The sequence below is a fragment of the Vidua chalybeata genome, chromosome 20 (genome assembly GCF_026979565.1).
Source record: "Vidua chalybeata isolate OUT-0048 chromosome 20, bVidCha1 merged haplotype, whole genome shotgun sequence".
In the NCBI taxonomy this organism is placed as follows: domain Eukaryota; kingdom Metazoa; phylum Chordata; class Aves; order Passeriformes; family Viduidae; genus Vidua; species Vidua chalybeata.
The window spans coordinates 6,597,907-6,623,062 of NC_071549.1; the positions used below are offsets into that span (position 1 = coordinate 6,597,907).

At 41.6% G+C, this 25,156-nt stretch overlaps 1 protein-coding gene across 1 annotated transcript; it reads left to right on the forward strand.

Moving 5' to 3' along the window:
* Positions 1 to 60: 60 nt before the first annotated feature.
* On the forward strand, positions 61 to 22,962 carry RPA1 (replication protein A1). The gene is made up of 17 exons (XM_053961516.1): positions 61 to 127; positions 461 to 508; positions 765 to 843; positions 1,364 to 1,472; positions 2,316 to 2,404; positions 6,944 to 7,027; positions 8,238 to 8,370; positions 9,348 to 9,450; positions 10,560 to 10,628; positions 10,769 to 10,961; positions 12,051 to 12,190; positions 13,775 to 13,923; positions 15,191 to 15,323; positions 16,580 to 16,756; positions 18,093 to 18,200; positions 21,486 to 21,572; positions 21,945 to 22,962. Exons 1-17 carry the CDS (start codon positions 95 to 97, stop codon positions 22,050 to 22,052), a joined length of 1,842 nt encoding a protein of 613 aa, XP_053817491.1. The 5' UTR covers positions 61 to 94; the 3' UTR covers positions 22,053 to 22,962.
* The last annotated feature ends 2,194 nt before the right edge of the window (positions 22,963 to 25,156 follow it).

The window sequence follows — 25,156 nt, forward strand, 5'->3', positions numbered from 1 at the left end:
CGTGGCGTGAGGCGGCGCCGGAAGGAGGCGGTGGCGGCAGCGGCGGCGGGAGGATTTGGCGGCAGCGGCGGGAGGATTTGGCGGCACCGGCAGCATGAGCGTGCGGCTGAGCGAGGGGGCCATCGCGGTGAGCGGCTCGGCGTGGGCTGGGATGCACCTGGGCCTGGTCAGGGTGGGAGGTGAAAGCCGGGCCTGGGCACCGTGTCCGGCCCGGCCCCGAGGGGAGAGGCAGGCCCGGAGCGGGGCCTGGTCCCCGGGGGTTTCCTGGTCCAGCGGTGACGGCCACACCCGTGTCCATGGCTCTTGCACGGCAGTTCCTCCTCAACTCCGTGGCTACAGCCCTTCATAGGTTGGGCCCGATGGTCTGAGACGTCCGAGCTCATTGATTCTGTGGTTCGGCGCCCGTGGGTGGCGAGGCGTTCCGGTGACACATTCCTGAGCGTCTCTTTCATTTCTCCAGGCCATAATGCAAGGGGAGGAAGTCTCCAAGCCCGTGCTGCAAGTCATCGTGAGTACTGTCCCTTCCCTCGGTGGCTGCATGTGGGGTCCTGAGTGCAGCCAGACTTTCCTCTGCAGAGAAGCCGAGCAAGGCTGCTCTACTTTTAGTTCTCTTAATTTTGTTTTACACTGCTTGGGCTATGCCGTTGATATTAGTGTTCAGAAAAGACGAGTAGAAAAGTCACTTGTTAATGTCACTTTCTGGTTTTGAGACGTTTCTGAACAAATGTGAACTGACAGCCTGTTTTGTTTTTTTTTCCCTGCAGAATACACGGGCTATTGCCACAGGAACGGGGCCCCCACGTTACCGAGTGCTGATGAGTGATGGGGTGAACACCCTCTCCTGTGAGTATGACAAGCTGCAGTGAGGTTTTTTCTAAGTGTGGAGGTGCTAAGGGTGATGAAGTTCCTGGTCTGGTGACTTGGATGCAAAGTGCTGAAATAAATATTGAAGGAGAATGTGGTTTTTCACTGGGCCACAGACTCTGAAGTGTGCAACTGCGTTGTGTCCTTTAGGTGAAATCTCTGACTTTTGGAACTTCGTGAAATATAAGCAATCAACTTGCTGCTGGATATAATGAAAATACAGAAACCTATACATATAACATTGATTTAAAAGCAATTTAGCTTAACCTTCCTCTTAGTTCTTTGATATACAATCATTCTAGCTATCACTGCCCTCTGAAGTGTGGGGAATGAACACAGCATACTTTATGGTCAGTTTTGGTGATTTCTTAGCAGTTGCACTGTTTTCTTTGCCAAGCTGTAGATCCAGTGCAACACTTGACTGGCTGGAAAAAGTGTGGCAGCCCCTTTTAAAGCTGGAACTGTGAATTGTTTCAATATTTTCCTTCTGCTCCTGCAGCATTCATGTTGGCAACACAGCTGAACTCCCTGGTGGAAGAGGAACGCTTGTCAGCCCGGTGTATTTGCCAGGTTAACAGATTCATTGTCAACAGCCTGAAAGATGGAAGGTATTTGTGTTAATCTTTAAGTTCAGCCCTACAGAAAAGCAGCTGCACCAGTGGGGGCCCTGTGCTTTGTGACTAAGCAGAGGCCAAGTGCTTTTGGTTGGGATTATCTGACAATACTCAGGCTTTAGGGTGCTAAAGTCCCCAGCAGAAATAAATTGCAGAATGTGACTCTAGTGAGATCAGATGTATCTGGTACAGTGATTTAGTAATATAAAATTTCCAGTTGCAATACTCCAACTCCAGCTGGAATATTCCAAATACTTGTACAAAGCTTCCTTAAAATTTTCTGCTGTTGAAAAGAAACAATAAATTTTCTGCAGTTGAAAAGTAACAACATCTTGTTACTTAGGTGTTGTTGGATCTGGTCTTTTATTAAAATTTGAGGAAATAGGATAGGAGGAAAATTTGAGGGGGTGGGATACTGCAAAGTGGGAAGGGATCCAGGTGAAACTATTACAGAAAAACTATGTATATGTCTAGCAGGAGATGAACTAAGGTTTGTATTCTTTTTCTTCTGGAGGGAAGACAATGACTTTTGAGGCAGGGAATAAAAATCAGGTATGGTTTAGCTATTTTTAAAACACAGTGGTTTCCCAAGCTATTTTTGGTGCCTGTTCAGGCCTCTCCTTGATGCAGTGATATCAAGTGTCCTTGATATTGTTTCAAGCTTACTTGTCCCTCAAGAGAGGACTTAGTTGACAGTGGAAAGCTTTTTTCTCCCAGATCCATCATCCAAAGAATCAGCCTGTTAAAGCTTGGTTTTCTCACCTGCTGCAAAGGATACCCAGAGATGGGAGTTGCAGAGGGAGCAACAGTCTTTGTTTGTTGTGTGTTCTGTTGTAGGAGAGTGGTGATCCTGATGGATGTGAATGTCCTGCAAACTGCTGATCAGGTTGGTGGGCCTATTGGCAATCCCCAGCCATACAATGAGGGTGAGTAGCTGCAAGTAAATATTTTCTGTCACCTCAGAGCCTTTCAGCTTCTCTCTTTCACTTGAAAAAAGCAGTCAGACACGTTCAGGGTTTGTTTTTTTTTTATGCCTGAAATAGTGATGTCCAGATCTTGAAAATCCTTTTTGTTTGTGTCACACAAACTGGGGTTCGTTCCTATTTTAATAAACTCTGCACCATGGCTGAAGCTTGAGTTTCTCCATGGTGTTTGGAGCATCCATACCTTATAACCTTGACAGGTTTTTATTGTAGTGAGTGGTCTCTACCTCGAGTTCCAGTAAGTAAGCGGAAGCGATTTTATGTCTCCTCATAATGAGTAATCAAACAGATTCTAATTTCTCCTGTCTGGAAAGAAACAGGAGGAGGAAGATGGAATAATGATCTGTAAAAGTCTAACTTGGCATGGAGGGGATGAATAAAGAATGATGAATCTCTCTCTCTCTTTTCTATGTTCATTTGATGCTCTTTAGCTCTCATGTTGTCAGGTAGTGGTTGTAAAACAAAGGCTGCACCACACCCCTAAACTGCATAGTTAAATTATGGAACTTGTGGAGGTAGGTGCCAAAAATTGGCACAAGTTCAAAAAGCAATTAGATGTGAAAGAGAAATCCATTAAAGGCTGTTAAACATAACAATACATCCTCTGCATGAATGTTAGGTGCAGGAAGCACTAAAACTTAGATTGTTCCAAATACATAGACGAGAGACTGGTATGAAAACAAGGAGAGCACAGAATTCCCTAAGCACCCATTCCTACCATACCCAGCTGAAAAAGGATTGAGGCACTGGGTGGACCTTAATCTGACCTGCCATTAATCTCTTTGCATCTGTTATCTTGCATAAATAACTGAGTTCTTCACTTTTGTGTGCTGAGCTTGCAGTTCTCGTGCAAATGGTTTTTTAAATTAAAACATTTTTCCCTCCGAGAATGTTCAAAAGCCTGTTCTGCTCTTCCAATTCTGGTATTTTAAAAAGGAAGGAGAATAATAAGCACTTAAAGAAAATATTTTAACAGCTCTGTCTGTGATGTATACACAGATAATGGCTGCTATTTCATAGCAACCAGCTCTTCCTGAAGATTTTTTTTTTATCCTGAGAGAAGTGGACTAATATATTTTTATTACTAAGGGACCACACATTAGTGGCAAGAGTTTTCTGTAGAATAGTTTGGACAAACAGTGGTGGTAGGTACATTGCTCTTCTGGTTAAAAATCTATTCTGTTGCAAAGGAAAGACATCTTTCTTCATTAACTTTTTCCAAGGGAATTAAGAGGGGCGTATGTTAAATGAGCCTAAAGAATCCTTTGTTCCTTTGATAGTTACTTAGCTAATTGCTGTTTAAAAAATGTGTTGACATCTCAGATTTTATGGTTTAATCCCACAGTTGCTGTAGAGACCAAGACTTTCAGAATAGCTACTGAGCAGACTGTTTTGTGCCTTTCTCCCATTTCCCTGCTTATGTGATACAAGAGCTTGTGAACTATAGTGTTTTTCAGTTATATTGTTGCTTAGAAACCACTGAGAACGTGGTATCTGACAGAATTGAGCTGAAAATATACCTTTAACTATAAATTCTGGTAAAATTTCCATTACTTTGATCAAAGTTGTGTTCTTCATTTGGACTTACAAAAATACTCTGCAGTGAAGGTTTCAAATCTAAACTCTTTTGGAGATGTTACAGGTCTGTGGTCATAATATGTGTGGGCTTGCACTAGGTAAAAGATGCCAAAAAAGATGTGATGTGTATTTCATTTTAACACTGATCTTATTCTGACGACTTCATACCCTTTTATTTGATACTAAATAAGGTTTCTGATACAGAAGTGGTAATAGTTTAGATTAGGTAAGCTTAACCCAGCCTTGCTGCTCTGCAAGCTGCAAGATTTGTCATGAAGGCCTTGATGAAATGGCAGAGGTGTGTATTTCAAGTTGCATATTCTCCAAGTTCCTGTATATATTAAGAAATTGGTATTTTTGAGGGACACTCGGCTAATGCAAAATGAACATCTTAAATGTACTTCGTGGTTTCTGTTAAAAAATAAAAAGTTCTGGTGTTTTAAAAATGTATCTTTTAGCCCTACTTTTGGTTTTCCTTGAAGCACAGATCTCAGACTGCCAGACCTAGGATTAAGGAATATTCTTTCTCAGACTGTAATAGCACAGTAGGACCCAGGGGGGTGAGAAGCTGGCTTTTGGCCACTTTACATGGGAGCAGTAGGTGGTTAATCTGCCTAACAAGGAAGCTGGAGACACAATCTCCTTATTACAAATCATAAAAACTTTTCAGGCAGCCTCTCATAATAGTATTGAAAATGAAGACTGAGCAGTTTAGTTCTTGTTGAAGACTGGATGGTTGTGTTATTACTGTCGTTAATCTCATTCAAATTACTCTGATGCTGGACTTTTTTTTCACTATGACAATGACTTGCTGCTTATGTTCAACTTCTGTCATTAATCTTTCCGTGTTGAAATGTTTATGTACTTACACATTCACTTGAACTCTTTACTCTTGCCCTTCCCACTGCTGTGATTTAGAGGTGTGTTGTTGCAAAGTGCATTCTTTTTCCCTTCTCTCCCTTCCCTGCTGCTCAGTTCTGGGGCAGGTCTTGTGTCATGGCACTGTGGCAAAACCTCTTGGTGACAAATTATTGGAAGCTGAGGGTTCCTGTTACACAGTTATTGCCTCTGAGTGGGCTGTGAGGCGGCTGCAGGCAAAGGTCTTGGGTTTGCCTAATCTACCACATACAGAAGAAATGCGAGCAGGTATTTCAGCTGCTTTTTTCACCTCCTGCTAATAAAAACTAACAGCAAAAACCAGGCAGCCTCCTCGGTTTTCTGAGCACTTTAAGTGATCTGTAGGCCACCAGCCACCAAAAATCACAGTTTAGGAGTCCCTAGGCTCTCCAAGCGAGAAAATTGGAGAGATATTTCTGCTACTTCTGTATTTGAACACATGCACAGATGTGTGAATTTATTCTTACTCTGTTGAGAAACACTCGGCTGTGGGTAGGCAGCCATTAAAATGTGAATTTGTGTTTCATAACACACACGTGTTCCAATGGATGTGGTGGTCTTTGGTTTGGTTTTCAGTGGAGTTTTTTTTAAATCACAAATTCCTACAGAAAGAAACATATTTGGAACAAAAGTAATAAGGAAACCTCTTGCTGCTTCATACCCACATTCTGCTCTTCCTGAATATTCCTCCCCTGACCAGACATATTTTTCTCTTGTTTTTTCCACCTTCCCTTGCACAAAATGAATTTGGGTGTGGAGTGCTGACCCTCTGAGCACCTGAGGCCACGGAGCAAGGGGGAGACCTGGCTCCTCCATCTAGTGGAACCTGCAGTAAATACACATTTTGCTGTTTGACGTCATGCTGTTGCCAGGGAGACTGTCACCAGTTCACCGATGTGACTCTACTGCGGCAACTTAGAGCTTGGGGTTTGTGCAAGGACCTGGAATTTGGATTAAAAATAACCAGAGGGTTACCTCTGGAGACTCTACCACATCAGGCAGCACCACAATGGGGTCTCCTTGTGTTGCTTCTGCTCCTTTCCCGTGGTTTGATGCCATCCCTCTGTCCTGGAATTCTCTGCTTTTGTTCCTCGTGGTGCTCTACAGGCTTGGCCTGACCTTCTTTTCCACTTTCTCTGCCCATCTTCCTCCTCACATCCCAAATCATGAGTGTTTTGCCTGCTCAGGCCTAACTCTCCCTGCAAAGCAAGACCTTAAGGATTAGTTGTGTCCCAAAGGACAAAAATGTTGGATATTTTCTCACCTAGAGGCAAATTATATTGTAAAGGAATTCAAATTTTTGAATGGTAGATTAGTCTTTTAATGGACTTTTACTTTGGATATGCCTGTCTGCTCTTTCCCTTGCAATTTATCATTAATTTAGAGCAAGTAAAAGTCCTGAAATCTAAAAAAATGGACACTTTGTTCTTACTATGGCATCACTTTGCTCCCTAAGCAATTTACTGCTGTGTGCCAAGAGGGGCCCCAGTGAATTCTGAAGTGATGACTCCATCACCCCCACATTAAACATCTTCATATTTCGGAAATAAAATGCAGCAGATGTTTTCTTTGTCTTGGGTTAACTTCAGATTTGACTTTACCCAGTGGATTTTTGGCCCTTTCTGAGTGATGAGACAGAATTCTCTACAGTTTTTTTTTTTTATCATAGCTGTTAGGTAGGAGCAGAAACTACCTGTCAGAGCAATAGCAGCTGATAAACACTGAAAAGTTGTCAAGATTACTTCAGGGCTGTCCTTTTAAATCACCATCAGCCCTGAGTTCTTTCCAAGTAGAAAGCACTTGCTTGAGGAAAGAGATCTGACTGGAATTCCTTCATGGTAATATTCAACAGATAGCTGGCTGCTCCTGTGTCTTAAATACCTGGATTTTAGCATGTTCTCTGTGGGTTTATTTAATTTTTTTTTACATGCAAGTCTTATTTCCTGAAAGGGTACTTTTAATTAATGTGCTCCCTACTCTGTGGTCTCTTTCCATTTTAATTACCAGGACAAGGGCAACGTTCTGCAGCTCCAGCAGGAAACCCAGCAGCCAGCAAACCACAGCAGCAAAATGGCAATTTGTCTGGAGCAGGTAAGAGTCATAGTGGGCAGGAATTCTGATATGTGATCAGTGAGAAACTACAGCTTCAGTTTAAATAAAATCCTTTCTCTAATGGTATTCCACAAGAAACTCTCCATCGAGGAATAACCCATAGCTTGACTAGGTGAATTCTCTCCAGAGTATTCTATACTTGGTTATAAAAGGGGAAAAATCGCCCCTTTTCTTCCCCAAGGGAAAAAAAGCCCAAAAAAACCCAACTTTATTCAGTTCACTTTGCATTCTTGAAGCAGTGCTTTGTGGACACCCAAATCAGGCTGCAGTTTGGAGCTGGCCACCAACTGTGTGTGTTACCAATGCTGAGATAGAGGCCAAACATCTTAGGCAATACACTGAAATTATTTGATAGTAATCTAGAAACGTGGTTTTTTTTGATCAAGATTTCAGTGAGATACTGAAGGATGCAGTCAATTTAAATGTCAGCCTGTAGACTTTTTTTTTTTGAGCTAAAAAGTTGTCAATCCTAATTCTTGGTGCTGCTTTAACTTGTCTGTATTCTTTACCCCTGTGCTTAGGAAGAATTTTTAAATAGTAAAATTTTGACATTTGCTTAGAAACTTGCAGCAGAAAACAAGCTTCTCCTTCCTTGTTTAAAGCTGATCACAAGAGTTTTTTTGCATATACATTGACAAGATCGAGTTTAGAATTAGCAATATCACTTTATGTCAAAAAAACTATTATTTGTGGGGTATTTTTCCTTAGTTGTTCCCCCAAGTGGTGTCTTGATCTAACACTTCCCATCCCTGGAAGTGTTCAGGGCTGGATTGGATGGGGTTGTGGGTAAGGTTGTTTGTGGAAGGTGTCCCTGTCCCTTCCAACCCAAACCACCCTGTGATTCTGTTATTTTAAAGAATTTACTGCTAAGCAGTCGTTTGCCACTTAAACTCTGTTCAAGTGGTTGACTGTGGACACGTTTCCACTTAAGTGCAAGCACTCTAAAGGGTCTGAGAGTGTCTCTTCTGCAGCATTTTGCAGCCTAGAAGACACTTGTGCCCAAGAGCAGAAATGATACAACAAACTTCAAGCCCCTCTGTGGTGCCCACGTGGCACAGGGTGTTCCCTGGAACTTTGCCTGTGTGGCTCCCCATGGCATGGTGGGAAAGTTCTGCACCCTGAGTTGGTTTTAACCCAATCTTTGTGTGTGAGGCTGAAATCCTCTCTGCTCTGTTGTGGTTTTTGGAAGGTCCTGCTGCTCCCAAGTACCACGCTCCCTCCAACCAGTTTGGAAAAGCGAGTGCTCCCAGTGCCCTGAAGACACCTGGGGGGTCTCAGGTCAAAGTGGTGCCGATTGCCAGCTTGAATCCGTACCAGTCCAAGTGAGTTCTTGTGCTTTGCCAGGCCTTGTTCATCTCACAGGCATGAAGGAACAATAGCTTTGTTTTGATTTTCCGTGTGTGAATCTCTGTCAAATAATTCATTGAGTTCTTTGGACTTTATTGGTTAAGTTCAAACAAACCAACCCAACAACAACCACGAAAATACCCAGAGAAACAAACAGAAAACCTTCCATAGAAAACACTGGTGGGCTTTGTTTTGTTTTTTTGGGGTTTTGTTTTGTTGTTTTTGTTTTGGTTTTTTGTTTAGAGTTTTGTTTTCTGAGGTTTTTTTTCTGTGGCGAAGGGTGTTCTTTTCTTTCCTTTTTTTTTATCTTTTTAAATTGCATCAACACTCTTAACAATCTGAGATTTGCTTTGCCATTGTCTTGGTGCAGCTGCCCTGCTGAGCTTGATAGGTTTTTAATATTTTAGTTGAAAATCGATTGACTTGTCTGGGTTTTTTTTTTTCCTAAAGCAACCTTCTTTTTGGTAACTTAATGACAAAACAGCTCAGTAAGCTATTCACTTCAGCTACTGAGCTGTTGAAAAGCATGAGGATGTAATTATTTAGTGAATGACATTTTTAAGTTATGCAAACTGATTTGATTACCCAAGTTAAATGCGAATCCTATAATTGAGCTCTTGAGTTCTGGCGTGGCTTTTCAGAGCAGGCAAACTGCTGTGTGAGAAATGTACCCTAGAAGAGTAAAAGATTTGAGGCCTGCTTCTGTGTAGAAGGATTGTTCACTATTATTATCATACTGGATGCTTTATGGCTGCTTTGTTGCCTTCTCTACAACTTTCTGTCTTTAATGGTCTAGGCCATTAAAACAGAAAGCAGTGGAAAGAGCTGCTGAGGTGCAGTGGGAAGACTCTGGCTTTTAAATAGTCACATTCCAGTTCCAAAGGTTTGTCAAGTCAGTCTCTTTAAAATGATGCAAAGAGATGCAGAGCAGTGATTCCTTGAATGATTTCAGGTGGACCATTTGTGCTCGTGTTACCCAAAAAGGTCAGATCCGCACGTGGAGCAACTCTCGTGGGGAAGGAAAGCTCTTTTCCATAGAGCTGGTTGATGAAAGTGTAAGTGTCATATGTTGAGACAAAGATAATGTGTGCCAGATGCTGATGAACCTTTCATAAAGACAGAATAGAGGAAATAAAGTGCATTTTTCGGAAATGATTTTTTTTTTATTACAACTGAAACTTGTATCCCTGCATTCATTAAGTTGCACATCAACGTGCCAGTTTTTATCCAGAATGAAGTCTTAAATGTGCAGCATTGCTGATTATTTTTCATCAAAGTGTATAGTGTGTGACTGGATTTTTGCAGCTTCAAAATAGAGTTGTTTATGCAAACTGACAACCTAATACTGAGGGTTGTGGTGGTTTCCTGTAGATTGAGAGTGACATCTCCTCCTGGCTGAGCTACACCTTACAAAACAGGGAGTGAGAGGAGCATTACCTCCAAGTTACAAGCTTTCAATTTTCATGAGGAAATTGGCGTACAAATTATTGTAACACTGAGAAATTTCCTCTGTGGTTTGTTTGGGGAATGGTATCTGGTTAATCTAACTGAACTTGCAGTTTGTCAAACCTCTTATCAAATTACAGCCTTCTGTCGTGAAAACAAACAAGATTCTGCTAGATTATATTGAGTGTAAAATGTGAGGTTAATAATGTAACATGTTGTCACCAGGCATTTGTTTTCTCTGCATAGTGTCTATATTCTTCTTTTTTTTTTTTTAACAGTGTTTATATCTAGTGAGGGTATAATTGTTATTAATTCTTACTTATAGACATATCTGAGTGGGAGCCATCACAATATACTGTGTGCTAACTTGTGGAGCTGTGGGGTTTATTTGAATTTTATTTCATCACTGCCAGTTTTACTGGCATTTTCAGAGGTGTCTCAATGATGGATGCAGTTCTTATGCCTTTTATTCTGAAGCTGTTGATGTACTAATGAGACTTGAATATGAGGTTTGATTGTCAGGTGTAGAATATGTCATTTTAGCTCTAACTACAGATGTGAAGAGAATGTTGTTTGTTTCTCACACGCCTGGAGCTTCCCTGGCAGACCCCACTGTCTCTGCAGGACTGCTACCACTTAACATTGCAAAGATTTTTTTTTTTTAAATCTTTTTCCACGACAAATTTCACTTCTGACCAACTCCCCTATTTTCCTGCAGGGTGAGATTAGAGCTACTGCATTCAACGATCAAGCAGACAAGTTCTTTCCACTCATTGAATTGAACAAGGTATGGTAGCTTTGTGCTTTCTTAGACTGACAGGAGCTGGAAAAGAGGAACTTGAGCCTAGCAAGGATTTTTAAAGGTGAACACAATCTATTTTCCCTGACTACTGATAATATCCCCTGTTTCATTGCTTTCTCCTGTAGGTATATTATTTTACCAAAGGCAATTTGAAGACTGCTAACAAGCAATATACAGCTGTTAAGAATGACTATGAGATTACATTCACTAATGAGACTTCAGTTGTGCCCTGTGATGATGCCCAGCATCTTCCATCTGTTCAGTTTGATTTTGTATCCATCTCTGACTTGGAGAACACACCCAAAGACTCGATTGTTGGTCAGTCAAAGTAGAAAAATGGCAAATTCTAAAGCTTTGAAGTTTGATTTTCATGTCCTGAGTTCTGGGCAGGTAGTGAACATAGGATGCTTCGAGTGTTGTGATCTCTTAATTGAAGTCATCCAGTGATTGTTGCCATTAAAAATTCCTCAGGCAATTTTCCTGTTAAGATGATGTTGCCTGTTTTCTAACAATATATAACAGTTATTCTTCAAACTTGTACTTCAACCTGAAGACAGTAGGTGATAGTTGTTTATTGCACTGTGATCGCTGTTTTCCCCAGAAAAAGGCTGAAAGAAAAAATGCCCTTGCTCAGCATGTGTGCATTTCATACCTTCTGTGGTCTTGCTTTCTTTCACTATCTAATTATCTCTGTAGTGATTTTGGCATAATTCATTGCATCCAAATCCAAGTTGCATGACTGTTTTGGCTTGCTTTATGAAGTATTGGAGGTTTGTTTTTCTGTAATTCGTTGGGCAGAGTACTCCGGAAAAATCAGAGGCTTGGGTGGGGGCGAGGGTTCTCAGGTTTCAGAGGCACAAGATGCCTGTGATTCAGAGACATTCAGCTGGGAATTCTAAAGGTAGATGGGTAATATTAAAAGTGGTGTATTTTTAGGGACTGTACAGGGGATTGCTTTAGCTCTTACCACCTGAGCATGCAGACTTGTTAAAGTTGCAACTTATAATTGCAGAGTTATGTGGAGGCACGAGCCAGTTGTTTCACTGTGTTACAGTCACTTTGAAGGCTCTTGCTTGTGCTTTAACAAAGTGTGTGTTACATGATCAGGACTGAAGTCCTTTGACAGAATGTGATGGGAAAAGATAGTACAATGCCTTGATCTCTCTAATGTGGTGAGGCTTGCATTCATGAATATCTTAATGACTGCGTCAACAAAATTAAAGCACTGAAGAGTTCTGTAGTGGAACATTCCTACCATAATACACTTAATTTCCATATCAGATTTCATTTCAATAGGGAGCTGGGATACAAGGTAAAAATCTGACAGTAGGTTTGAATTCTTCTCTTGTGATCTTGTGCTCTCCAATTGTGACCCTTGAGTAACTCCAAATTGTAACTGTTTCTCAGATGTAATTGGAATTTGCAAGAGCTACGAAGATGTCACTAAAATTACAGTGAAAGCTAACAATAGGGAGGTTTCAAAGAGGAATGTGCATCTGATGGATACATCAGGGAAACTGGTGACAGCTACACTGTGGGGAAATGAGGTATGTGCTCTCTTACCTGCTCTTAACAAAGCTGCCTTGGTGTAGGGTGAGGAAGTGCTGTTGTCACCTGAGATGGGCACAGCACTGACACAGTCCTGGGTGTTCAAGGATCAGGGGCCAAGAGAAGGTGAAAGACTGTCTGGCTGCATTCAGGTGTGATGTTCTTAACCTTTCCCTGACAAACTGCTGACATGATCTGACTAATGTGTTCTGAACAACCGCAGACATTGTCTCAAGCCAAAATACTGAAAGTAACGGGCTCCTGGTTTAGGAAAGGGTGTGAGCTGCAGCTTGATGATGGAAAAGCCTGGTGGCTATGGCTGTCTCAAAATGAGATGAATTTTATTTGTAGGGTGGGATACATGTTATCCCTAATGAGCAGGTTGAGAGGCTCTGTCTCAGACTGGGAGTTTAAAGCATCAGAGCCTTGGAAGTGAAAGTTTGAACAGTTGCAGTAAATGCTTCCTTATCTTTTTAACAGGCTACTTTGTTTTCCACTGTTGTTATAGATACTTAGGGATTTATGTGCCAGTCTATAAAATGGGAGTGATCCTGCCAGCTTGACAGTGATGCTTTATGGCTAAATGATCAAGTGCACTGATACTGTAGGTACCTAAACACCATTAACCATCTGCTGATACAGATGAAGTAAACTGAAGTTCAGTATTGCAAAGCCTTAAGATTGAACTAGGTTATAACAGGAGAGACTACTGGTATACAATTCCTGGCTTAACACTTCCAGCAGAGAATCAGGGTCTGCATTTTGCAAAGTTAAATCTGTAGAATAGAAATATCAATAAGCATTGAGGGGGAGTGATGTATGGCTTGCAGCTGGCACAGTTAGGGTTAGAATCTGTATGTCCTTTACAGCAGTCAATGCCATGACTGCTGGGATGTGTTTTCTGGTTTTGCATCTCATGGGTACAGTAAGTACTACTGCAACTCCAGCTCATTTGTTATCTTTAAGTACATGATCCTCCCCTTGCTTGCTAAGTGGTGTGGGGTCCATAAAATCTATACCTTTCAAACCCTCTCTCATGCCATGAGGTTCTTTGTTAGTGTCAGACTACTCAGGTGATGGAAGTTGAACAGCATTAGAGCAGCTTTATGACATAAAAAAACGGAAAATGGAAAGTTGAGTAAAAATGTTTGGTCAGCATAGCTGCACTTCTGTGGAAGTGGTAGTAAGAGGGACATGATTGGCTCAGTGAAGCTGAGTGCGTTGTTTCATCTCCTGAGGAGTCTGATATGAACAATTAATTTTGTTTGCATTCCCATAACACATCTCCCTAAAATCCTGGTGTAATGCTGCTGACAGAGGGGACCAGTCCTTTCTAACAAACCTGTGGTGTGATTTAAGGATTCTCTGGTTCCCCAGGAAACGAGGTGTTAGGATTGCACAGAATATTGTCACCTACCTTTGCTTAAACTCCTTATGACACCATTCAAAACCTTACCTTTTAGATACGCTAGGGAAGTTTGATTCAGGTTTGGTCTCTTGTCATGATCTGTGAATTATGACCACAAGTTCAGTGCCTTTCCTGTAACGTGCTGCTGCTGCTCTCTGGTTTTTCACACATGCAGGCTGAACAGTTTGATGGTTCCAGACAACCTGTAATTGCCATCAAAGGAGCCCGTGTCTCTGACTTTGGTGGCAGAAGCCTGTCTGTCCTGTCCTCCAGCACAGTTGTCATCAACCCTGATAGCCCAGAGGCTTTCAAGCTCCGAGGATGGTAGGAGTGTGTTTATGTTGCTTTGTTTCAACCTCCTGCAGAGTATTTGTTTTATTTTGTTTCTCTTTCCTTGAGCAGTGGGTTTAGCACTGATGGAAGGTGGCAGAGGCTATGGCTTCCAGGGCTGCAGAAGCTTCTCTGGCTTGCAAGCCCTAGAGCCTGGAAGGCTGTCCTTAAGTTTTTCAATTCAAAAAACTTCTAATTCCATGACAGACCTTGAAAAATTGAAATCGGGGTAGTGCATGCTGACCCAAAGCCTTGGAAGGCAGCATGAAATCAGGCTTGACCAGCTCTACTTTCTGAGGCTTGATCTGAGAGAATGGTATTTTTTTCCACAGGCTTTTCCATTGTGTGGAATCTGATACACACTCAGTTAGTGTGGAGGGACTGTTTGACATCTCTCAGTGTCTAGTTCTTGCCAGATATTTTTCAGATAGCAAAATAACTCTTTTATTGTCAGGAAAACAAAGTGATTTCATTGTTGCTTCTCCTGTAAGTAGTTGTTAAATTGTCTGTTGTATGAATGTGGTGAGATGTGGTGTGTGTGTGAAGAGGGTTAAGTGCCAACAGCATCAGACTTGTGAATCCTGAGTCTTCAGATTCCAGTTACATCACCCAAATGTGGATGAAATAAATGGCATCCTCCATTTGTCATTGAGCTCTCCCATACTTCAGAGGCTTGTTGGAGATAAAATTGATTGTGGGTCTGAGCTATTACTGTCACGCTTTAATTAAGCTCAATCTTTGAGCCTCGTTGGTGTGTTTGTGAAATCACAAAGCCCATCACAACAGGAATGCAGTGCAACCTTTTGCTGAAGAGCTGTGCTTTCTGATCTTAACTGAGGAAGCATAATCTTTTCAATGCTATTTGCTTTTTCTTTCGAAGCTGCTGCGAAGATAATGGTACCATGTAATTTAATTTTAATTATGGAAATATCTTGATGCCCTTAAATCTTGTTATCTGCCTGGCTCCGAGAAGCGTGCAGTGCGTGGTTTGACCACTAGCTGGCAAACAAATTGCAGTTATATAGAACAAAGCTGTCCTCCTTTTGTGGGTTTATAAAATACTGTGCTAATTAAGTCAGACTATTAACTTATTCTGAAATGCTATTTTTGTTTGCAATATACACATATTACTGTAATTGTTTCCTTTGCAATCATTGATAAAAAATCCCTCATGTATCGAGCACATGAAAATAAACGTAAGCTTTTGATAAGTCTGTATGGTCTGCTCTCCAAAAATAGAAGTGCATCTCTGTGGCTGCAGGTTTGACTCTGAGGGGCAGCTTCTGGAATGTGCCTCCATCTCTGATGTGAGGGGTGGGCCAGCAGCTGGAGCAAATACCAACTGGAAAACTTTGTTTGAAGCCAAATCTGAGAACTTGGGACAAGGAGATAAGGTGAGGCATGGCTACTCAGTACAAGCTTTGTCTGTTGGGGAGAAAATAAAAAGCAAGGCTTTGTGCAAGTATTCTTCATATTGAAGAAGTCCATGTGTTGAGCAGTAGGTGTTTACTGTCTTGGAACTTATGCTATGAATTAATATTATTTTTCAAATAAATCCAAGCTTGTTGGTGATGTTGCAACATGATACTTTGTTTGCAAGAGAATTCTGAGCCTCATGTAAATGAAGGGAGGATGTTTTTACCCCAAAGATGTTCAAAGAAGCAGCACAGGGTGTCCTGGGAGGAACAGGTGCATTAGGAGGAAGTGGTTTTCAAGGGTGCACACTTGGTCAATAGAAAAGCTGGTAATAAACCCCAGGTCCTTGGCTTTTCATTCCAGAAACCTCTCTAGGCTTATGCTGTTTATTTGTTGTGGGTTTTTTTGGGGATTTATTTTGTTTGGTTGTTTTATTTTGTGGTTTTGTTTTGGTTTTTTTTTTGTTGTTTTTTTTTTTGTCTCAGACTTAAGTGCTAAGATGTTTGGGATATACAAGAGCTTCTATCCATGGAAAAAAATCTTTAAAATCAGAATGGTTTGGGTTGGAAGGGACCTTAAAGATCACCTCTTTCCAAACCCCTTATCGTGGGCAGTGATGCCACCCCTTAGATAAGGTTGTTCAGGGTCCTACCCAACCTGGCTCTGAAAACTTTCTCACTTTACCTGTAATTCAGCTATTTTCTGTGACAATTTTTACCCATGCTTCTTAAGCAGCCTCTATTTTCCTGCTGAAAGACTTGACCGTGGTCTTAAACCATTATGATGATTATTTTAGTGTGGTGAGTGGGTATTTTGTTCTGTAGGCTATAGTTTAATCAAATGCTTATCTGTAACACTACACAATAGGCTTTCTGTTTTTTGTATTGGTTCCTGAAAGAAGCGTAGGAAAGTGCAGAATCTTAATCCTGTGAAAAAGTGCAGATTTGAACAGACACAATGGAGAATCAAATATGCTTTATCTAAAGAAGACCTAGCAATTGGAGTTTCCTGCAATGGAAACACAAAATAATCTTGCTGTAGGGGCTTTATTAACATAATGGAAGCCTAAAAATTATTGCAACAGAGGGGTTGATTTTCAGTTTCCCAGTAATCCATAGCTGTTAAGCTTTCTAATCCTAAATATCCAAGTATGGATGCCTTGCTTTTGTGGTTAATTCAGAATGGGGAAAACATTGAGTATTTTGAGGCTAATGCTGCACACTGACTCTCCCAGGCAGATTATTTTAGCTGTGTGGGCACAATTGTACATCTGCGCAAAGAGAACTGCATGTACCAGGCATGTCCCTCTCAGGATTGCAACAAGAAAGTGATAGACCAGCAAAACGGACTTTACCGCTGCGAGAAGTGTGACCGCGAATTCCCCAACTTCAAGTACCGCCTGATGCTGCTGGTGAGTACCCGGATCAGATTTCAGGGCGTTTCCTGCCACGTTCCCAGCACAATCCAAGCAGGAAATCTTTTGAGGGAACGGAGTCGCTGCTGTTTGTCTGTCTGTGCTGCCTGTGAGTTACAGGGTGTTTAGCTGCTTTGTGTGCTGTACCTGAGTGAGGGATGTTTCATTGAGCTGATTAGCAGTTTGTTTTCCTAGTGCTCCAATTAAAAGCTTTTCTCTTTGCCAAAAAGTTGCTGCTAGCTCAGTTGGTTCTGGTTTCCAAGTGTACTATGCAGTGCAGAATACAGATGGCCTCCGCCTCTTCAGTAGTGAAGATAAACTGAAGTAAAATGGCATTTCTGGAGAGCAGTAATTGCACTTTTACAGCTGCTACCTATATTTAGTACAGTTTTTTTTTTTTGGTAGGTATTGTTCTGCCTCGTGCTTTAATGGAGTCTGCTTCAGAAAGTTGTCTGGGGATTGTTATTGTGATGCCCACTTACACCATAGGCATTGAACTTTCTCCTGGTTTACATTATAAGTTAGAGTTATATCTGCTTCTTAGAAGTGTTCTGCCAGGTGGGCATGCAGAGAGAAGAGAACTATCCCTGCAGCCTCCTTAAAGCACAAACTGCTTCTGAATAATTTTTATCAGATAACTTCTAGGAATACATGAACTGCTTTACATAGCAGAGTTGTTCTTGTAGAATATAAAGAGGATGCTGAGGCCTTCACACTCAAGGCCTTCAGAGCATTGTCTCCCATTTCCTCATTCCTAATTGTCAAAGCAGCCAGGAAATGCGTGTGAGGCTGGAAATTGATCTTTTAACTAAACCAGTCTAAAGCAATCTTTTAATTGATCTTTTAAATTTTAACTATCTTTGAGTGTTTCGATAGTTTCCTCATAACATAACGTTACATGAATTTATGCTCAAGTACTCATGTATGTGCAAAGTAAATTCAGTTTGCAGAGCTGCTGCTGTCCCCCTTGGTGGTTATTGTTCTGGGATACCTGTTCCTGCTCATGGCTCGTCAGTGGCAGCAGGACACAGCTGGGCATCCATCAGTGTTGTCCTGCTATGATCTTGTTGGCCTTTCCCTGTGGTTCAATGTACTGCCAATGTTAACTTGTGTTAAGTTATGGACATTCTGTGGAGCTTAAAAAAGGGAGGAAGTCACTGCTTTCCACCCACTGTGGTTGAAAGGACATACAGGTCAGGCTCTGAGAGTTACTGGAAATTTAAAACACTCTATAGCTCTGAGATATTTTTTTTCTTTTGTGTTGCCTTCTGTGTTTCTGGAGGAAAAGGCAACTGGATGAAATAACCTTTTGGGTTTTGTTGTTGTATTCTAGGTGACCATTGCAGACTGTCTGGAGTATCAGTGGGTGACTTGTTTTCAAGACACAGCAGAATTCATTCTTGGGCAAAATGCAGCTTTCCTGGGAGAACTGAAGGAAAAGGTCAGTCAATTAGCTTGTTGTATTTTTACTGTTTGCCTTGAAGTTGAACTATGTTTCATTCATCTTGTATTGGGCTGCCCTCAGATTTCTTGGGGTTTTGTTGGTTTTGGTTTTTTTTTTTTTTTTTGGATCCTTCTGATAAGGAAATGTTCTTGTAATGTTTTGAAGGCAGCTCTGGCAAAGATGTAAGGTTTGTGTGGAGCACCAGTGCTGATCCACCAGAGAGCATGGTCTGATATTTGTGTGTGAATGTACAGCAAATGTGGCAAAGGCATTGGGGCACGTTCATGTACTTGCTGTGGGAATTAACAGCATTTAAAATACATAAACTAGTGCCATATGAAAGAAAGGGATGTTCTCTCTCATTAGTCAAGGATTTGATTTGCCCTTTCTCTGGGTGATAGGCCAGCTCAGCTCAGCCCAAGGTTGTCCTCCAGATGTTGTCCTTCAGTATCTTTTACAAGTTTGCAAATCATTGCTTCTCCCTAGCCTGAAGTTCTTGGCAGGGACTTGTTTACTCTCCTCAGGATTATTTTCCACAGGCCATCTGCCTGAAGAACAGAGATTTGCCTGCTTTCCCCCATAGTTTGCTCCCACAATCAGTCTGTCTACCCCTGAGCTCTTTTGGCTGCTGAAAGCTGGAGATCAGCCTGTCCTCATCACCTGGGCCTGGAGAGGCAGCTGATCACTCCAGGGCTGTGCCACAGCCTTTGGGGGACTGACAGCTTTAACAGTGCTGGCTGCAGTAGAAAAGACAGCCTATTTTATCATTGTACCTAGATTGAAAGAATCTGTGCAAAAAAACCTAGTTTAGCAATGAATGCTGACAACATTACCTCTAATGTGTTCCAAAAATTTGTTTACAAAATCAAAAAGTTCTAGAACACTTTGTATGTATCTTTGTTAAGTAGGCAGGAAGCTTTTTGAACTAATGTGTGTGAGCCCACTTTTGAAAGCTCTTTTTTCCCCCACCAAATATCATCAGAATTTTATAGGTCTCATGAAAACCACAATTTGTAAAACAGGTCATTGGCAGAGGTGCTGGAGTGATCTTTCTGTGTAGATTAGAACAATTTTTAAGGTTGTAAGTTATTAGACACTAACAAGCAGTATTATCTTCCCTTTTGTCACTCTGTGCTTTTCTGCTGCCTTTGTTTTTCTTCCAACCAAAATAATCTTTTCCTGATATATATATATTTTTTTTTAACTTGTGTACTGTATAAAAACTGTGTGCCTTTGTTTTGTTTTTAAATGATGATGTGGAATGCATGATAAGTTCTTGAATTGCATATGAGCCTTGCTGTGCTCCCAGGCTAAGGCTGGTTGATTCCAGGGTTCCACAGATATCCCAGCTGTTGGTTAACCCATTGCTTGGCTGGGGGAGGGAAGTGAAGCAGGAGGGATTGTTGAGGCCGTTGCCTTGAGACCTCTGTTTCTGCAAAGCAGGGCTATTTTTCCTGTAAAATGGAATGTTTTTTGGAAATTTTCTGCACTCTGGCTCTCAGAGGTGAAGGGTACAAAGGTTGTGGTTCTGGGATGCTGAGTTTTTTGTGGTATTACAAAGGCTGGACACCTCTCTTCTGTAGGAAGATGTCTAGCTGAGGGGATTCTAATTAGATGTGCTTGCACTTTTGCATTTCCATTTTCAGACATTCTTAACCTGTCAATATTTTCTTACTTCAGCCATGCTTAATCTCTGCTAGAGTTTAAACAAAATTTCTTAGTCGCTTTTAATGCTGAAGAGAACTGGGTGGGGAAGGAGAGGCAGCGGATCCTATGTACCAGTACAAACATGTAATGTCTTTTGAAGAGCTGCCTAATGGAAATGGCTGAGGATAGAAAATGGAACATAATATGGAGTGAGCCCTTGAGCGGGAATGCTTTGTGTTCCAGGAGAAATTGGTTTTGATTTGACACTTTTATGAGCCTTTAAAAATGGTACTCGATGCATTTGCAGTAAGCTTTTCTTAGTGGTTTTTCTCTGATAGAGCTGATGCAGTGTCTTGTGAAGTTGGTGGGAGTCTTTTCAGTGCTCACAGTATGGATGGAGTTCATGTACAGCCCGTGACCACGCTAAGCAGAGATACATGTGCAAGGTTTTTCATCTGCCTCTTGCCTGTGCTTGTTAGATACCAAAGGAGGTAATGTGGGGTAGCAGTGACTGCTATGCTGAGGGCATTTTCAACTCACTAATGGTTAGCACAGTTTGTGACAGAGCTGCAGAGAGGAGCTAAATGCTTTATTAGGTGAATTTTCTTATCCTCTAATCTGTAAGATGGCCAAAGGAAGGGGTTTTAATATTCAGAAGGGATGTGCCTAAATTCTGTAATCTGTGAACCTAGCTGCTCCTGTTCACCTCCATTTGTTGTGCTTTTCTAAACCCTAGGAGAATCACTGTGTAGTGTAAAATAGTGCTGCACACAGTGAAAAACAGCAGATGTAACACTTGGAATGTGAGTGGAACTGGGGTGGATTCAATTCCAGATCAGATGCTCTGTCTGCTGCTGGAGTGACTGATCAAGTCAAGTGCATCTGGTAGATAAATGCATTAATAATTACTTGTCAGTATCATCAGGGAGATGCAGGATTTTTTCTGAATGTCAGCAAAGGTTTTTACGACTCATATTTTTACAAAAATAAACTTTTTTTTTTACAGTCTCCATGACTTGCCTGCTCCTTTTCTACTGTTTTGACAAATTGTCTATTATAAATGATGATGATGATGTTTAGTGTTCATATGGTAATTAGAAGCAGCTTATGTTATAAATATGACACAGTCTTCTCATGGTTATTAAAGCACGTTCAAAACATGGATCTGCTTTTTTTATAGAACATTCTCTTAAATAGGCCTGTGTCAGGATGGGAAGGATACATGCAGCTTTGATGGATAAGCAGAAAACCAGAATGCCTAATAAGGCAATTAATAAGGAAATAGTTAACTCTCTCAGTGTTTGTGATCACAGCACAACACCAGAATTAGCCAGTTTGGCAGCTCCTGAAGATTTGCAGTATTTTTGTTCCTTGTACCTGGTTGCAGATTCAGTGCAATTGTGTTGTTCCTTTGTTTAAGCAGCTAAAAAGTTGTCACCTTTTTATTTTGAAAACCTTTGAGTTATGGGTTTGGCATCTAAAATGTGATGATGGGAGACTTGGCTGTGCCTGTGTGGGCCAGGCAGTTCCAGTGTTTTGCCAACCTCCCCAGAAGCTGAGCTGTTCTCAAAGTTCATGGCACTACTGGGAGCCTGGAGTGTCTGCAGCTGATCCCTGTCTTTGTCCTTCCCTCAGAACGAGCAGGCTTTTGAAGAAGTGTTCCAAAATGCAAACTTCAACACCTATGAGTTCAGGATCCGGGTGAAACTGGAGACTTACAATGTAAGTGTTGCCCAAAAGGCAAATAATGTAACTGGTGGCTTTTGTAGTTCAGCTTGTCTCCATAGGAGGTGACTTCCTCCTCTTATGTTTGTGGGGAGAGGTTTCCCTTGCTCACAGAGAACAGAAGACTCCAAAGATCACACAAATACTGTCAATCTTGAGCACTGAAGGAGGGATCCTTGCTGCTCCCTCTCAGGCTCATAAAGAGTGGCTGGTTTCACATGAAAACAACATACCAGCTCTGAGAGTCATGTTGGCACTCCCAGCTAACCCAGATACCATGAGCAGTAAGTTACTGGGGCAGAAGGATGTTGGAACCAAATGCCTGGAGTGCTTCATGTTCTTTTACATACTAAAATTTCTCTTTTGCAGGATGAATCTCGTATTAAGGCCACAGCAATGGACGTCAAACCCGTGAACTACAGAGAATACAGCAAGAGATTGATTGCCAACATCAGGAGAAATGCTCAGCTGGGGTGAGGAGGCCAGTGCTGGCTGCTTGAGCCTGGAATTTCCAGGAAAAACTCAATAGATAACGTTACATGGACATTTTCCCCACCTCGTGTGTGACAATTCAGCATTAGTTACACCCAGCGTAGTGGGCTGAGTGATTTGATGCATTTCTCTGGAGATGTGCCCTGGGAGGTAAGAGTGCACTCTGATGGCCACGACTTTGTAGCTTTGTTGTGGTCTGTTAAACTCTGACAGAGCTGAAGAGGAATCTCTAGACAGATTGACAAGGTCTTTAGACAAACCACTCAGAATGTCTGAAGTAAGTTGGCTCTCTTCCTATATGTAAAGCTGAATTATATAACCATTTTGTCTTCTTTGCAAGGAGGTAGTGACAACCTCGACACTTGGACTTGTTCAGCAGAGGGCAGGAGGAGCAGTGTCATAGAGCTTTCAGATCTGGACAAAAGAGAACAGGTCTATTAGTACAAGTTAGTTCCCTTCCCTAGAATTCAAAGGCTTTCACTTTCCACAGGTGCCATGCAGTTGTTAATGCTTGGAATGGCAATATGGTAGAATTATTAATCAAAGACATATCTCTTATATCTGAAGAATATCCTTCCTTCAGGGTTTAATAGACTGAGTCAGATGGGTCTGATATTAATCAAAATTGTCTCTTCTGAGGAAGGCAGATAAGCATTGACTCTCCATCCCCCAGGGAAATCCAGGCAACTACAAAGCATTGCTTTAGTTTTCTCTTCAATTAATACTATGGATTTCTGACTGATTTTTTTTTTTTTGGCTTACAGTTCCTGCCTATACATGTTTTGTATGTTTGTATGTTGAATTTCTTTGGTTTTATTTGTAATGATGTTAATCAGAAAGAGGTCTTTAAGTGGGGGGTGCTTTGTTTCAATAAACACTGTTTAATTCCTGTGTAGTGAATTTTGCTTTCTTTGAACACCAAAGACTTCTCATTACTGGAAAGCAATTAATTAGCTTTCATAATAAGCATTCACTTGGGGGAGATGTTACCTTATTACAAACTCTAAGGTTAGTCTGAAGAATGGAGACTTCCTTGCCTGATGTTAACAGCATGGAAATGCAGTGATATTTTCACCATTTCTGTGCCTGAGAATGCTGATGAGCTGGCACTTCTGGGATTTTTATTGACGTTTACACAGCAGTCTAAAACTAACCAGGCTTTGAGATTTGTTCAGACATAGAGCTAGTACAGAAAACAGTAATTATGCTACTGGGCTTTTCAGTCAGCAGAGCATGCTAGCTCTGTGTGCTCCTAATCACATTAATTATGTGTTCCCTGGCTGCAGCTCACAGCTTGGCATTTGCTGCACAGCTCCAAGCATCCAGGCAATGCTGCAGTGGGGCTCTGGTGGCAGAAGTGAGATTTATTTATTTATTTTGCTCCGTAGAGCACAGTTGCTTCATGTATTCAGTTGGTGCCCTTTATTCCTGTGATTTCCTGTTTGTCATCTCAAGTCTTGCTGTTTAAGTACTGTAAATGTCATTTCCATTGATGGACATGAAGCACATTATTCTGGGCCCATTAATTGCGAACACAACCTCTTCTTTTTTGGACTCTGAGGATCATGACTGGGTTCTTCTGCTGATGTCTTGCATTTTTTTATTGAAGTATTTGTTTCCTCTGACCTTGCTTATAAAGCATTGACTAGAAAATTACAGTCTTCAGCACAGTTCTGGATTGACAAATGGTAGGTTAGTGGTGATAATCCATCCTTCCACTCCGCTAACCAGTCTTTTAGTACTGCTTCCTTCCTATCCCTCCTACCCAATTTTAGGAAACTGGGAACAAGTGGTAGTGCATGATGTTCCTTGAGGCTCATTTCCAATTCCTGGGCCCATCCATGTACACCAGGAAGTTTTTCTGGGTGTTGTTTTTGGCAGGTGTTTGCTGCTCTGAGTGATGCACACCTGCTTCTGCTGGGGTAGCTCCTTCTCCCAAGGGGAATTGCTGCACATCCGTATTGCTGGGTTTGCTGTGCCATCAGCCAGAGCACTAGAGATGCAGGGTATCAATGCTCAAGAGCATTAAGATATCTTATAGGATCAGCTGAATGACCTTGAGAACTGGAACAGAAAATCAACTTAAAACAGTTTGTGTGAAAAGCCATTTATTTGAGGACTAATAAAAAACAACCCTCTGCTCTAAAGTGGATGCTCATTAGTGACTGAAGAGTTGGAGGGTTTTAATCATGCTTTAATCAGCTAGTATATGATAAAAACATCAAGCTATGTGAGGCAAGGTATTTCTAGTGTAGCTATACAAGTGCCACAGCATTATATAAGCCTCTGCTGTGAGATCTCATCTCGAATGCTATGTACAGCTCTGGCCTGCAATGTGGAGAGGCAAAAAAGAAACTCAGCTGGGGCGAGTACAGAGGAGGACTACACTGCTGAGTAGGAGAATGAGGTTCTTTTTTAGGAGGGGCCTGGAAGAGCTAATATAGCAGAATGAATCCTGAGAGGGGCATATGATTTCCCACTTATATAAAAGATAGATGCCTCTATCTATCTTGCTTTCCTTCCCCTGATCATAGGCTAAAACTGCTGAAGGTAACTGGTTAGTAAATTGTTTGTTAATCCCAGGAAAGTGAGGGCAAGGAAGCTGTGGAGGTGTCTCCATTCTCCTTCCACCTCACTGCCAGCTGACCACAGCCATCCAAACCCTGTAGCCACTGGCAGGAGCTGTGGAATACTTCACAAAGGCTCTGGGCTCTTCTGACTGTGCTAATTAAGTGGACTCACAATGCTAATTTGGATTTTTGGCAAGCTAGCCTGTGCCTTCCTTCCCCTCATCATAAATCTCCCCTGCTACCATCCAGGTTATTCTGGATGGCTTCAGCCATTACCTGGCCTGAATATGTATTTGCTCAATTGAAAGGGCTCTGGAATTGTTGGTAACTAGATCTCCGTGAGGTGAGGATTCCTGGGGCTGCTCGTGTTTTGCTTTAAATTAAATGTACACAGCAGAGATGAAATTGGGAGGCTGCTGCTTTGGAAAGAGGCAGGTGCCAAGGCAATTACACAAGAACATCAAGTTGTGCATGGCGAGGGAAGATCTGGAGCTTGCTCTGCCGGCCACGTTCAGGTAG